Source organism: Anthonomus grandis, chromosome 1, assembly GCF_022605725.1.
Source record: "Anthonomus grandis grandis chromosome 1, icAntGran1.3, whole genome shotgun sequence".
NCBI lineage: Eukaryota > Metazoa > Arthropoda > Insecta > Coleoptera > Curculionidae > Anthonomus > Anthonomus grandis.
The window spans coordinates 33,225,999-33,241,213 of record NC_065546.1 but is presented as its reverse complement, the minus strand read 5'-3'; the positions used below and the strand labels follow the sequence as shown (position 1 = coordinate 33,241,213).

The window sequence follows — 15,215 nt, the reverse complement described above, 5'->3', positions numbered from 1 at the left end:
TTATAATCCAAATAGGTTCCTTCCCTGTACAGGATTCAAAAGTAAAAAAATAGGGTTTGGGAGAAAAATCAAACTTGTGTTTTTTGTCCTTTTTATACATTGATAACAGGTAATATTCTATGGTTCATGTAATTATGGAAAAATCCCAGAAGCTAAGGGTTTTGGATAAAAAATAAAATTTTGATTTTTTTCCAGTTTTGTAGATTCCATAATTTTCAAAAAATTAGTTAACTTTTTTCCGATTTAAGATAGGAAATACAGCAGGTCAATTTACGACTTCATTTAAAGACTAGAAAGTACAGGTTGTCCCATTTTCGTATGTTTTATGGGGTTTTTCGCTTATAAAAAGGGATAGAGGGATACGGTTTTCGTGGTATCGTGCTACTTTTTAATGAAACCAAAGATGCACTAATTTCAAATCAAATTTGCCATAGCTATCTTAGTTTTTGTGCTACAGCGTGATTTTGAAAACAGCATTTTCACTCATATCCTGCAAGTCTATTATTGTCAGACATATTAAAAAGCTAAAACTGATATTTGTACATTTTTTTGCGTAGAATGAATGCAGTTACATACTCAAATTTTCTTTAGAGGTCACATTTTTTTTTATTCCTTTAAAGTTAAAAAAATTTTCAGTTTTATTCCAGGCATTAACAGTTGAAGGCTGAATTAATTTATAAACAGAAAATATCAACCAAAGGTTAAAAAATCGAAATGTTTCACAATCAAAATTGCCCTATTAAACTTCTGCTGAGATCAGTTTAGACAATGTCAGACATAACGAGAACTGGAATACGCCCCGAAATGAAAAATATTTTTGAACCTTAATTACTATGAATTAACAATATGGCTAAAATTAACTAAAAATAATACCTTTTTCTATCAGAATCCGATTCGGCACAAAAGTAATAATGTTTCTTCGTAACATCGGGCGCTAATACTTCAAAGCCGTGTTTTTTAATAGAACTGGACAGTTGAACTTTGTACCCGTGCAATAAAGTCACCCCTTAAAACAACCTTATTACCACATCATCATCACTACATGGTGAAAGAGTTTAATTACCAAACGGGCTGGTGGAGTTGGCGTCGTGGTAAAAGTACAACGCGGCATCTTTGAGGACACAATAACGTTTATTCCAGGACTTCCATTGGCTGCCCAGTTTCGTTAAATACCCGAAACAGTCCGGATCTGATATGGCGCTGGGAGAGAGGCTCAGGTTGGTTTTGGTTTTTTCCAGGTAGTTGTCTTGGTTATCGTTTACGCACCTCCGGATCTCGTCCACCTGGGGATATCCTTTATTTAGGTTAACGATATTTTACATATGTTTACGTACCCATCGGGTTCTCTCTTCTATCGAATCGGCTGCTACATAAAACCTATATTCGTTCTTGAAAATAACGAATTTATTCAACTTGGAAGGCTCGACGTTATCGTCCAGTTCTTGAATGTTTTGGTCCAAAAGCATCACTACACCTACAGGTTGCTTTTCCTGAAACGATCCCGTAAGATAATTAAATCAGAGAGGTTTGGGTCTTGGTCCACAAATTTAGTTATAAATCATAAGTACACAATAACAAGTGTTAAGTTATAAAAATGGTTCATATGTGAAATTATTCCATTGAAAGCAACTCTTCTTTGAGTAAAATCTCCTATTACGTACCTCAAAAATTTATTAAGTTTATTTTACAAACTATAAAATTTTACAAAAACTTAACTCGAGGCCAAAGGTGCTTTAGTTAAGTCAATATTTAACCTATGATTACTTTCTTCGGGTGAAAGAATCTACGGAGTGTCCATTATAATGCTTTAAAATAAATACAAAAACATCATGAAAGTTATATGGACAAACGCCCAATTAGTTCCAAAAACCTAAAAATCTGAGGGTTTTGTGACTTAGTGGACAAAATTGGTTCTAACTCACAAAGTATTAAACGCACAAAAATAGTTCATACAGTGCATTTACCGTGAAAGAAACAAGTTCGTTTAAAATTCAGGTGTTTTTGTGTTCTTTTATTTTTCGGACACGTCGATTAGTATCGTTACTTGCGCTTTCTTTGTAATAAAAATTTTCCATACAGGTTACCTCAAGTAGAAACTATAGCATCAACATTAATTTTTTTAAACACTGTATATTACGACATTTTATAATTCTACGATATATTCTGAATATTTTTTGTATAGCATACTATGGTCAGCAGTTTGTCAAATTTGACGTAATAGCCTAATGAAATATACGAAATTAAAAAATAACAATCTATACAATATTTATTGCAAACTGATGTTCAATATGTTGTCCATTTACTTCAATGCACATTTGAAGTCGGTAAATAACTTCCAATTGCACATTTTTAATGACTTGCGGATTGATTAGTCTAATTTCTCGTCGAATTATTTGATTTAAATCATCGATATTATTTGGTCTATTTACATAAACTTCAAATAGCCCCATAAGAAAGAAATCTAATGGGGTTATACCCGGTGAGCTTGGTGGCCCAATAATAAGGTCTACTTACTTTTTAAGAAATCACATAAAAAATTAATGTTAGCGTGATACCCTGTAACCAAAATTTTCATTGCAAAGAACGCATTGAATTAAATGGAAAACAAATTAAAAATTAGTTGCAATAGTAATATATTTTATTTATGATCTGGTTAAAGAAGTAAATGGTTCCAACACATTATGATTTGCTGATTATCTCAAACTTTAATCTAAAGCTAATAGTATCACTGACTGTCAGAATATTCAACGAAACTTATAAAATATATATGTCTGGTCTATTAAAAACAAATTACATTTTAATACCGATAAATGTTTTGTATTTATCTTCAATAGAAAGAAAAACCTAAGTTGAATATAATTATAAGTTGGGAGAGGCACTATTGGCATATGTTGATGAAATGCGCGATCTTGTGATTTATTTTGACTCAGCTATTTTTCAGAGCACATACTAATCACATGACTTATAAATCATCTATAATGTATGCCTTTACTATTCGTTATTGTAAGGAATTGAATGTAGGTTTTGCTAAGATTTTATATATATCTTATGTTTAGCGAATGCATGCAATGCATTTGCTATGCTTGCAATGCATTTAGCGAATGCATTGCAAGATTTTAGGGAAGGGATGATGTCATAAGTACGAGCTTCCAAAACATGGAAAATACCTAGAGGCACTCTTCAGAATAAGCTGTTTGCGAAACATGAGGGTCGTGTAGGTCACCCCACCATCCTTACCCAACAGGAGGAGAGGCTAATTTCAGAGACCATCAATCAGGTAGCAGATTGGGGTTTTCCCGTTACTGTTAGTGACGCCAGAGAAATCGTGCAAAAATATGTTACAAAACAAGGCAGAAATATTCCTGGATGGCCCAACAATAGACCAGGACCCAACTTTATTGAAAATTTTATTACCAGAAGTAATATTAGCATTCGATTGGCATCTAATATTAAGTGTGCACGTGCTTCGGTTGGGCGCGCCGATATAATGGAGTTTTTCGATAACATTAAACCTGTTCTGGAATCCATTTCTGCGAAACAAGTGTTTAACTATGATGAGACTAATTTCACAGACGATCCCGGGGCCAAAAAAGTTTTAGTTCGTAGGGGTACTAAAAGGGTTGAAAGGGTTCAAGAACATTCGCGTTCAGCAATAAGTGTAATGGTCTGCGGAAGCGCAAATGGACCCTACTACCACCAATGGTAGTCTATAAAGCCAACAACATTTACGAAAATTGGACTGTTGGTGGCCCTCTAGGGGCAGTTTATGATAACGGTAGCAGAGGATGGTTCGATATGAATCTCTTTGAGGTATGGTTTTTTAAACTGTTGCTGCCCCACGTCAAATAAAATTGTAATGGTGAATCAGTTGTTCTTTTAGGTGATAACCTAGATTCACATTTTTCTCCAACCGTGGTAAAGGCTGCTTGTCGTCGTCAGACTTTTGATTTAGTGGACTGTATTAGGTTTTTGAGATAGATTGAGATTTAATATGGTTCTTCGTTTTTTCAAGGAATGTTCGAACGCACATTAGTGATGCATAATGGCTTACCTTGCTTCGTTGAAGTCGGGCTTGGTAGCGCTACCAGTTCATCGTTCCTTCCATATCAGGCACTCACACTTTAGGTAAAGTTTAATTTAAGTCTTTATTATAAGTTTAATCTAATTCGTTAAATAATTACTGCAGGAAAATCACCGGCGGTCAATATGTATAAGGCTGTTAGCGGTTAGCTGTTTTACAAAACCTACTTGCAACTGTGTGTAGGTACTACTGCGTACTTCCTTCCAATTTTTGGCAATGCATTTGGCCTGCATTGCGCAAGGTCGGTAAGGTTACAAGCCCGCAAAACAATGTGCGTATTTTCGCGGAAAAATGTATTTTAAATAAAATAGTTAATTATTAAAGAACCATCTTATGATTTCCCAATTTAAACGTCCCGAAAAATAATAAAAAAAATAAAAATATTCAATATTAATTAATCTTGGATTGATATCCAACACTGCTACAGAAAATAATATTTATATGGCTCCTTTACCCCCCAATTTAACTGACTCTATGCAGCCTTTGGACGTGCTTTCTTTGCTCCCATGAAAAAGAAATAGAGGGCTATTTTAGACGATTGGAGAAAGACCAGTCGCGTAAAAGGCACTCTGCCTAAAGAAAAATTTCCGAATCTTCTGGATCGCTTGTGGAGATCTCTACAGGAAAGAGTAGAAGACAATTTAAAATCCGGATTTCGTGCCACCGGAATTTGTCCATATGATCCGCAGCAGCCTTTATCCAAATTGCCAAAAACTCCAATTGATGCATCTACGAGTGACATTTTGAATGATAGTTTATTAGAGTTTCTTCAGGAGACACGTGGACAATCAAGCACTAACCCTAAACGAAAGCGGGGACGAAAAATTATTCCCGGCAAAGAAGTCGATTGTGAAGAAACTAAAGAGGAGCAAGACAAGGAAAAACTAATTGAAAATGAAAATAATGACAAAAAGAAGATTGAGGGAAAAGGGAAAGGCAAAGGAAAAGCAAAAATTTTTTAAAAATGGACATTAAAAGATGTCAATCTACCATCATCCTCAAGTACCCACAATGAAGATGAATGCGGAATTTGTGCTGCTTATTGGTCGGGTTATACTGGACCAGACTGGATTTTATGCAATGGTTGTTTTAAATGGATCTGTGGTATTTGTAACGAGGGATCCAAAGAAAAATATTATACCTGTGAGGCATGTGAATGGATGATTATGTTATTTTGATTTAGTTCCTTTCTTTTACTGTGCCAAATATTAGAAAAATATTTTTTGTTAGTTTTTAAGTGTTTTGTTTAAGAATATAGAAATTTCATTAAAAATATTGAATGTTTTATTTAAAAACTAAAAAAAAGCCTAATTTGGTGCCAAAGTAACCCCAGGATGGGCCTACTTATGTTTATTCACATTTCCGTTTGGGTGCCAATGTAACCCCAAACACGGGGCTACTTTGGCACCCATCTTTTTAATTTTTTTTCGAAAACGGTTTATTGTAAAAACCCTATTTTAAGGCAGGTTATAAGTATGACCCGTATTGTTACTCTTGATTTTTTTCAAGTTGATTCGATTATAAATGCAGCGCCTAGAATCAAAAATGCCTCAAAATCTGCACAAAGTATTGGTTGCTGATGAGTTTGGGTCTTACAAATTTAGATAGAAATCACAAGTACACAAAAACTTTAAGTGCTTAAGTTATAAAAATGGTTCATATGTGAAATTCTAACGTATAGCAACGTATACTTTCTCGCGTATATTAATATTCGTTAGAAAGCAATTCTTACCAATTCAAATCAAAATCTCATTGCGATTTGTGAAATGTAGAGGCAGATTAGGACAAGACTTTCTTCAGTAAATTGAGGAATTTTATAAAAAGTATCTGTAAATCTAAAATTACCAGGTATGTAATAAGCATTGAATTGCATTGTATTCTGTTTCTTTCCCAATTGTGTGAATATACAGAATAGTTTTAAGTGACAGTTAAGTTCCACCTACTCTGTAAATGGATTTAAGTCTGTTGAGTTTCTTCTAAATAAATTATGTGTTAATTTCAGGTTTTATTATTTTGTTACGTCATATTTGATAAACCATTGACTTTAGGCATATGGTTTGCTATACAAAAAGTATTCAGAATATATCGTAGAAGTGTACAACGTCATAATATACAGGGTGCTCTATTTAAAAAAAATAATGCTGACGATTTATGTTTCCACTTGAGGCACCCTTGTATAGAAAGTTGTTATTTAAGAAAACGCCCAAGTGACAATACTAATCGATGTGTTTAAAAAATAAAAGAAAAAAATATCTAAATTTTAAATCAATTTGTACCTTTCATGCCACAAAGTCATGTGGTAGTTGAAATACTATAAAAATGTTGCTAAACAATTTCCTTGAAACCAAAAGTTTTTTAGTTATGCCAATGTTCAATTTAGGATTATATTTTGTAGATGTAAATAATATACAGATTGTCACTATCATGTCGTCAAAGAATTATAAAAATATCCGAAAGACCTTCGAAGCTATACGGGCAAATGCCCAAGAATAAATAAAAACCAAAAAAGTTCAATTGGTCCCAAAAATCTGATGGGATTTGGGCTTTTTGGGGGACGAACTTATTTATTTATTTCAATATACGGCAGAGCCAGTTTACAAAAACAATAATACATAATACAAAATACTAGATAATATAAAAACACAAATATAAATATTATACTAGAATTAATATAAAATAGAATAAAACCTCTGAAAAAACAATCATCAACGAGGCTAAAAACTCAACACTATGCAAGGAACGTGGGTTAAAGTCTAAGATTATTTAATTTTGATTTGAATGACCGTAAGCCGCTGGAAAATTAATCCAAACTATTTTCATTAAAGAAACGCCGTCCTAGTCAGTAAAGAAAAACACTCATAGTTGGCCGAATGAAAGAGTAAACGAAACATAGGAGTGTTGATCCTTCTTTGACAGGTGTTAAAAGGAATTGCTTCCAAGACGGTAGGACAATGATATAAACCATTTAAGATCTTATGAAACGTTAAAGCATCAGAATAATGCAGTCTGCCTTTAAGATTAAGGATATTAAATTGGGCACTGATAGCATTATAGACGATGTAATAATTGCGAAAAATATAAACTTCAGCTCTATGTATAACTAAGGGATATTAAGAATCTTCTTTGTACAGCCTCAAGGCGTTCAATATGAGAATCATAATAAGGGGACCAAATTATAGACGTACACTCAAGCAACGAATGTACCAAAGAGTAATAAAGTAATTTTAAACAGGGTGTTTGAAAAGTGCTGCACCGACTTTAACACCAGAATTTTAAATGAGACACCCCGTATATTTTTATTTTTTTAGGTTCCTTGGGAGAAGTAAAGGTAACTTTCATAAGAACTACCTATCCGAATTTTGTGTATATAGACAGAAATTAAGATTTTATATTTTTTTAGCACATTTGTCCTCGGCATATGTTTACATGTTTACAAATAACAAATGCCAAATGACAACAATCCCATAGCATGTTCCATGATCAATCCTCATTCGACCATTCAAAGAATCGATGCCGCTTTTCAAACTATCAGAAAAGAGATGCGGCTTCGTCTTACGACAGTGGAAATGCGTCGGCGACGTAGGGCAACGTTAGAGCCAGGGGAGCGGAGTTTTAATAAAATTTGTAATTTTGAAATAAATACATAAAATTAAAAAAACATTTTTTTTTACTTTATTGTCCTTTAAAGTCATGAATTGTGGCAAGTTAGTCGGCTTTGTGTTAAACATCGTATATCATTGAAAAGAGTATTAACTGGAGATGTTTTTAAAACTACCTGAACATCTTGATAGATTTTATTTTTTTTTTGCGTCAAGTTAAAGTTACCTATCATAACTTTTTTTGCTACTTGTATTAACTTTTTGAGCTCAAAACGAATTGTTTCGGTATTACTTGTACTTGATATTGATTTTTTTAGATTCAGGATACATTACAGACTAAATACAAATGTAAAAAAAAACGTGAAAAATATGCTGAAAAAATTTAAAGATGTCAAAAGATATAATTTTTTGAAAATCCTGAAAATAACACAAAATCAATGATATAAAAAAACCCGAGACTTTTAGAACACAAGTTTATTAAGAAAATATCTTTTATCTGAGCCTATCTATATGCCCACCAAGTTTGGCTAACCCTCCGCCAAACACCCTGTATATGTCCCATCCCAAAATCTAATAGTTAAGAAAATATTTAGAATTTTATTGGAGTGATATAATTTCAACTCTCTACGATAATGACGCTCTTTGAAAAAATTTTGCTAATTTAGTATTTCACCGTAGTGTCAAAATATACAGGGTGTCCCATTAGTGCGATAACGGACGATAGCTCCTTATACAGTGATACAAAACAAATTTTTTTTATACAAAGTTACTTTACTGTCGAAGGTGCATAACATAAAAATATTTTTGGATATACAGGGTGTTTCATAAATGTGATATGATACACAACTTTTTTAATTTAAATGGAACACCCTATATTTTATTGCATTTTTGGATTGCTTTAAAAATTCCGCATACCTTTTATCAAGCATGGTCTATACCAAAACTTACCCGTTTGTGAGATATTTAATATTTTATCAAAAAATCGACGTTTGCACGTCTCCACAAAAACAAAAATAATTCACTCATTTGGGATCCTACAAGCCAAATCTTTTATAGGTTGTTAGTGCATACTTATACTTACTTTATGGTCCTATGAGAATTTGATAATATTCTACAGGGTGTTCGCAATACTCTATCCAAAACCAAAAAAATGTAAACAACCATATCTTATTTTTTTCAAATGGAATGACCCTTATTTTTTTATCTTAAAATGTTCACAATATGATAAGATTTCTTTTTTGTTAAGCATGTCCTATACCTATCTGTAATAGTTATCGAGTTTTTTACACTTTTTCCTAATTTCGCCCTTAAAATCCACAATAGTCGCGTTTTAATTTAAAAGAAGTTTGCTTAGTTGGCCATGGAAATAACAATTGTACAAAAATCAAGCAATTGATGAAATGCGGAACGACATCCAAATCGATTGGCATTTGAAAGACTAAAGGAGAGATTTGAAAGAACTGAAAATTTAAATTATAAAATGTCACAAAAACAAAAAACAGGGACAAACCCAAAAAATGAAATGCTTGTTATGCAAGCCCTAGTAGAAAATCCGCATGTCTCTTGTAGGCAAATTGAAGGGCAGTTGGACATTAAAAAATCCACTGTTAGAATCACCCGGAAACATGAATTTCATCCATATCACGTACAGCTTGTACAAGAATTAAGCGATCAAGATTTTGCTAATCGCCGAAACTTTTACCGCTGGGCTTTGCATCAAATCTAACTGCAACAAGACATTTTTGACTTTGTGTTTTTCACTGATGAAGCGACATTCAACCGATACAACTTCCATTATTACAACGATGTAAATCCAAGGCATGTGATACCACTGGATCATCAACATAGATGGTCACTTAATGTATGGGCTGGTATCGTTGGGACAAAGCTTCTTGGACCATATTTCTTTGATGGGGCAGTGAATTCGAAGAAGAGCTGGATGATATACAGTAAGACGAAAGTGGCTACAATTAGATGGAGCGCCTCCTCATTTTAGCCGTGTTGTGAGGGCCCATCTAAATGACCATTTTCGAAATAAATGGATTGGCAGGAGAGGACCAGTTGCTTGGCCGGCCAGATCTCCTGACCTCACAAAACTCGATTTTTGTGAGGTCTCGATTCTTGTGGGGTTTGTGAAAAATCGGGTTTATCAAAGGCCTGTTACCACCAAAAACAACATGAAGCAAAGAATTCGGAATGTTTTTCAAGAAGTAACTAGAAAAATGTTACAGAAAGTAAGCAGTTCTTTTGTTAAACGAATTCGTTTGTGTGATCAACACCAAACTACATAAAAACATGTGATTCTGTTAACAGTGGATTTTTGAATTATCTAACTGTGCTTGCCAATAAACAGTAAAGTTACCTCAATTGCATCCAAACAGTTGAAACAGTAAATCATTTTCACCATATCTTCTTTCGAAAAATTCATTTTTAATGCAAAAATGTTTCGCTTTAGTGATAAACTGACAATACTAAATCTTCTGTCAAAGTAATTGCTTGATTTTTGTACAATTGTTATTTCCATGGCCAACTAAGCAAACTTCTTTTAAATTAAAACGCGACTATTGTGGATTTTAAGGGCGAAATTAGGAAAAAGTGTAAAAAACTCGATAACTATTACATATAGGTATAGGACATGCTTAACAAAAAAGAAAGCTTATCACATTGGGAATATTTTAAGATAAAAAAATATGGGTGATTCCATTTGAAAAAAATAAGATATGGTTGTTTACATTTTTTGGTTTTGGATAGAGTATTGCGAACACCCTGTAGAATATTATCAAATTCTCATAGGACCATAAAGTAAGTATAAGTATGCACTAACAACCTACAAAAGATTTGGCTTGTAGGATCTCAAATGAGTGAATTATTTTTGTTTTTGTGGAGACGTGCAAACGTCGATTTTTTGATAAAATATTAAATATCTCACAAACGGGTAAGTTTTGGTATAGACGATGCTTGATAAAAAGTATGCAGAATTTTTAAAGCAATCCAAAAATGCAATAAAATATAGGGTGTTCCATTTAAATTAAAAAAGTTGTGTCTCATATCACATTTATGAATCACCCTGTATATCCAAAAATATTTTTATGTTATGCACCACCAGACAGTAAAGTAACTTTGTATAAAAAAAATTTGTTTTGTATCACTGTATAAGGAGCTATCGTCCGTTATCGCACTAACGAGACACCCTATATATATACAGTGCGAACGTAAAGGTTGGAATAAATTCATTTAAAATTCAGGGGTATGTTCAAAAAAAAAACGCTCGGACATGTCGATTTTTATTTTTACCTGCGGGTTTTCTTACTATAATTTTATGTATACAGGGTGGCCCAAAAATAAGTTACGGTCATCAACGTAATTTTTTTAAATGTAAACACCTATTTTTTATTTTAGATTTAGGTTCTACATCAAATTCTAAGTACATTTCATGTACTATGTCCTATACCTAAACTCGACCGTTGACGATTGAACACAATAAAAGGCTATTTTTGGAAGAGTTAACTATAGAGTCAACTATAATGCGGTGAAAGAATTACAAAAATATCTTGAATAGCTTGGAAGTTATGTGAAAAATGGGGAGGTTAATTAAAAATTTTTAATAAATTTAAATCTAAAGGATTTGAGCTTAGTTAAATTATTCGTCAGGGAATTCCTGTTTCTTTGAGTATTGAGTTAAAGGTTTCCGCTTAACCTTAAAAAAACTTAATTTTTATTATGGAAAAATTAATCCGAAATTAGAATCGATCTATTTAAGCAATTTGTAACCTAGCATCAGCTTTTTCATATGCAATTAATTTTGCTCTTTAATATTGTACAATTAAAAAAATATCTTCAGCAGCTTAAAAGCTACATAAAAAAATATCACTAGTGTGTTCTAGGCCCTTTTTCCTTTTAAACTTACAGTATCAGTCTTATAAAAATAGAGACAACTATTCCTCCTCAAACTGAACCACCTCCTGATCCACTTATTGGATTTATAACCTCTACCGTGTCCGCTCAACCTCCACAGGTACCCGCTAAGAACCTCTCCTGGTTCCAATACACCTTTTTTCGTTGGACAGGGCGATAAAGAGGTTCGAGCAACCTAAAAATACATATATTGATGTTAACTAATGCTGATTATATGACGGATTATTTAGATACCTCTAAAGTTAAAATATCGCTCCCCGCATGAGCGATTTGCACAACATCCGAGTGACTCTTATCTAAAACATTCACACCGTTCACAGTAATTATAATATCGCCCACTTGTAATCCGGATAATTCAGCCGGGGTACCGTTCTCGATCGCGGTTACCACCACTGGCTTAGAACCGTGAATCCTGAACCCAAATTCTCCGGATTCACGTTGGACGACGATCGTTTTATCACAATCTGGAAATATTGTACTGCAAAATGGTAGTTGAACAGGATAAATAAAGATCTACTTACCAAAAGTTTTAAAATGTAACCGTTTGTACATATCTACATAAGGTTTTCGATGGGCGTTCTTGTGAACGATCCCCTGATACCGTTTGCACAGCTCATGCTCAGACTCGGTGCTTGATATCGAGCAGCGTCGGTCTCCTTCTGATCCTATCAATTAAAACCCAAAATTAACAATTACTTTCAGGAGTGGGTCTAAGAAACTTAATTACCGGATGGTGAAAGGATCCCATTGGACTGTTTCTCGTCGACGTGTAACCACCTTGAGGGTTCGTAGCAGGCGGCGTAGAGTCCTTGATCGTTTTCCTCCTCGGGCGCTCCCGGCAGGATGCTCGGGCTACTGTTGGCTGAGGCGAGATGCTCTTTGCTGCAGAATGGCGAATTCTGCATGGGCCGTAGTCGCCCTCGTTGGGATGACGACGCTGCTGCGCCCCCGCATCGTTCTTCTGACTAAGTGAAATTACTCATTTAAGTTCCCGCATTTCGATTATAGTCTAGTACAGCATTGGGGGGTCCAGGATTTAGGGTTAGGGAGGTCTGTCATAGAAAAATTTCTATACAAAGTATATGTAGAAAAAAACTTGCACCAACATATTAAGGTAAACTGCATCATAAGAACCAAGAAATTCCAGGATGTTCGACTTAATCTTGGTTGTTTGTTGAGCGATCTTTGTAATTCTTGGTAGGAGGCGCACATTTTGCCTATTTTAAAAAATGAGGTACCTTATGTACACTGTGTCCCATGACAGATTGCAGGGTATCTCTGTCATTTTTTAACCCTTTCAAGGCATATTTCTAAATTTTGAAGCTATTTCATTTAAAGCTGAAAAAAATTAAGTGATAAGATCTCAAAAACATTAAAAATAACAGATAATTTTTCCATTTAGAGAAAAAGGAATTAGTATCATGGTGATACCACCAAGCACTAAAATTATACAATGCAGATATGTCTGAAACATATATTTAATTAAGATAATGTTATAAAAAGGAGTTTAAACTAAAAACTTACAACTTATTTGCTATGATATTTTTCAAAGCAATTTTTTTTGTCAGTGAGACACAAACCGACATTGCAGGTACTGCACGACCATCGTGTACGGTGTTGTTCCGCTTTTGTGCTGCAAAATGCACATCTTCTCGAAGACGAATGTTTTGGCATGTGAGCAGCTTGGTCTGTGCGCTTTTCCAGAGGAATGTTTACTTTGAATTTGTTAGAGGGCATCTCAGTACTTGGTCTACCTCTTCGGGGATTTTCAGAAGCTGCACCAACCAACCCACTTGCTACACACAAACGAAAACTTTTCAAATCTAAGGATTTTTCCTTACAGCTTTCAGTGTATAGAATATATCCATTGACTATGGTGACATCAACAAAATGCCACATAATTCTGTGCCACCATTTTCGACTTTTTTTATCCAGCTCATGATTTTAGCATATCAATTTTATCAACAATCAACATATCCCATATTTGCATTGTAGTCCTTTACAATGACAGGGCATGCAATCGTTTCTCTCTCTCCATCCTTTTTCTTTCTCTCAACGGGCTCTATTATTCCCGGCATGTGAAAATTACTTGCTACTGCAAATACTCTTTTATCCTTTCATTTCCAAAATGTGATCCCATCATCTGTTACTCGAAAGTTACTCTCGCCTTGTTTCAATGTTCGTTGCCTCGTTCTTTCACATCAGTTGATATTCCTACACGATTTTGCCTAATTGTTCCACAGGCATATATTTTATCTAATTTTAGTTGCCGCAAAAGCACTAAAGAGGTAAAATAGTTATCAAAATAGACAAAATGATGACCATTCACTAATGATCTTGTAAGGTCAGTTACCACCCTGGCACCCAAATTTTTTTCTGCATTTTCTTCAATTCTTTCCGTAAAAATTTGAAAATGATCTAAGTACATATCCACTCTCTGATGCTCTAACCCAGACTTTATATCCACGCTTGATCGTTTTATTCGGCATATACTGGCGCAGGGAAGATCGTCCTTTGAATCTAATCATTGATTCGTCGATGGAAACGTGTTTCGTTGGTTTATAATATTTTGCATAATTTTCTGATAGAATCTGTAGAATAGGCTGGACTTTATATAACTTATCGTATTGGGGATCTCCGCGTTTGGGCTGCGTTAGGTTATCATTCAAATGAACGTTTCCTAACAACCAATCATATCTTGTTCTGGGTATAAAATTTGAAATATAGTTATCCCGAAGCTCAATCTGCTTCGACCAGAAGTCCCGATAAGAGGAGGGTAGATGCTTTATTCCCATAAGTATATTTATCGTAAAAAATATCTTCATTTCCATAGTATTCGTGGGTGTGAAAAGTTTTCCGGAACGGGCGCTTGCTTGTGTTTTGTACAGATTAGTTTGGAAGACGATGTGGTCAAACAAACTGTCCGGAAACAGACACAAAAATACCTCAACAGGGAGCTCAATGTCATCTGATATATTGCAAGGCCAGAATCCTTGGTAAATTCTTGGGGTGCCGTGTAGTTTGTTGCAACTTTTTTCCAAACAAATTTATCTAAACTGAGTTTTTTCTACAAATCTGAAAGGGGTATGAGGTCATCGTCGCTATAAGAACTATCACTATCAGAGGCCCTCTCAGGGAGATTACCAACATTATCATTTTTATTAGTGGCGTGGTGCACATCCACATCAATGATATCTTCATCTGACCCATTTTGATCATCCTCAGATTTATTTCCTGAAGGTATTTCCTCAAATATATTCATGTACTCTTCATATCTCAGATTTTCAAATTCTTTGTAAGACCATTTTTTCTCTGAAACAAAATCCCCAATCAATTAGTCACTATCCACGTAGGCACCTAACTTATAATTGAATCAAAAACAAAAGTATATGCCCACCAATAAACAAACATACCAACAACATACTAGCCCACCAACCAATATTCTAAATAGTTTTTTCATCGACTTCCATCCCGCCGCAAACTTCACAATTACCGAACTGACGGCAGAGCAACTAACCCAGCAAAACAACCAAGTTATTCAAAAACAAAAAAATACACCCAGAAATTACATAAACTCACCGCCAAACATACAAAGAAAAAATCCAAAATCATGGAAAATA

The 15,215-nt window shown here is 34.2% G+C and overlaps 1 protein-coding gene across 11 annotated transcripts in view; it reads right to left on the bottom strand.

Moving 5' to 3' along the window:
* LOC126740017 (uncharacterized) overlaps positions 1 to 15,215 on the bottom strand; it is a 95,121-nt gene that overhangs the window by 9,883 nt on the left and 70,023 nt on the right. For 7 of the 11 annotated variants that reach the window (XR_007661772.1, XM_050445918.1, XM_050445925.1 and 4 more), the window contains exons 19-23: positions 12,323 to 12,560; positions 12,117 to 12,260; positions 11,830 to 12,059; positions 11,588 to 11,770; positions 1,335 to 1,490 (exon numbers count right to left, since the gene is read on the bottom strand). Coding sequence is in view for 10 of the 11 variants with exons in the window: in XM_050445918.1 (XP_050301875.1) it covers positions 1,335 to 1,490; positions 11,588 to 11,770; positions 11,830 to 12,059; positions 12,117 to 12,260; positions 12,323 to 12,560 (951 nt within the window). In the remaining variant the exon portion in view is untranslated. Of the gene's footprint in view, positions 1 to 873; positions 1,007 to 1,063; positions 1,284 to 1,334; positions 1,491 to 11,587; positions 11,771 to 11,829; positions 12,060 to 12,116; positions 12,261 to 12,322; positions 12,561 to 15,215 lie in introns of those variants that run through there. The other 4 variants (XM_050445894.1, XM_050445907.1, XM_050445906.1 and 1 more) reach the window with 4 other exon arrangements.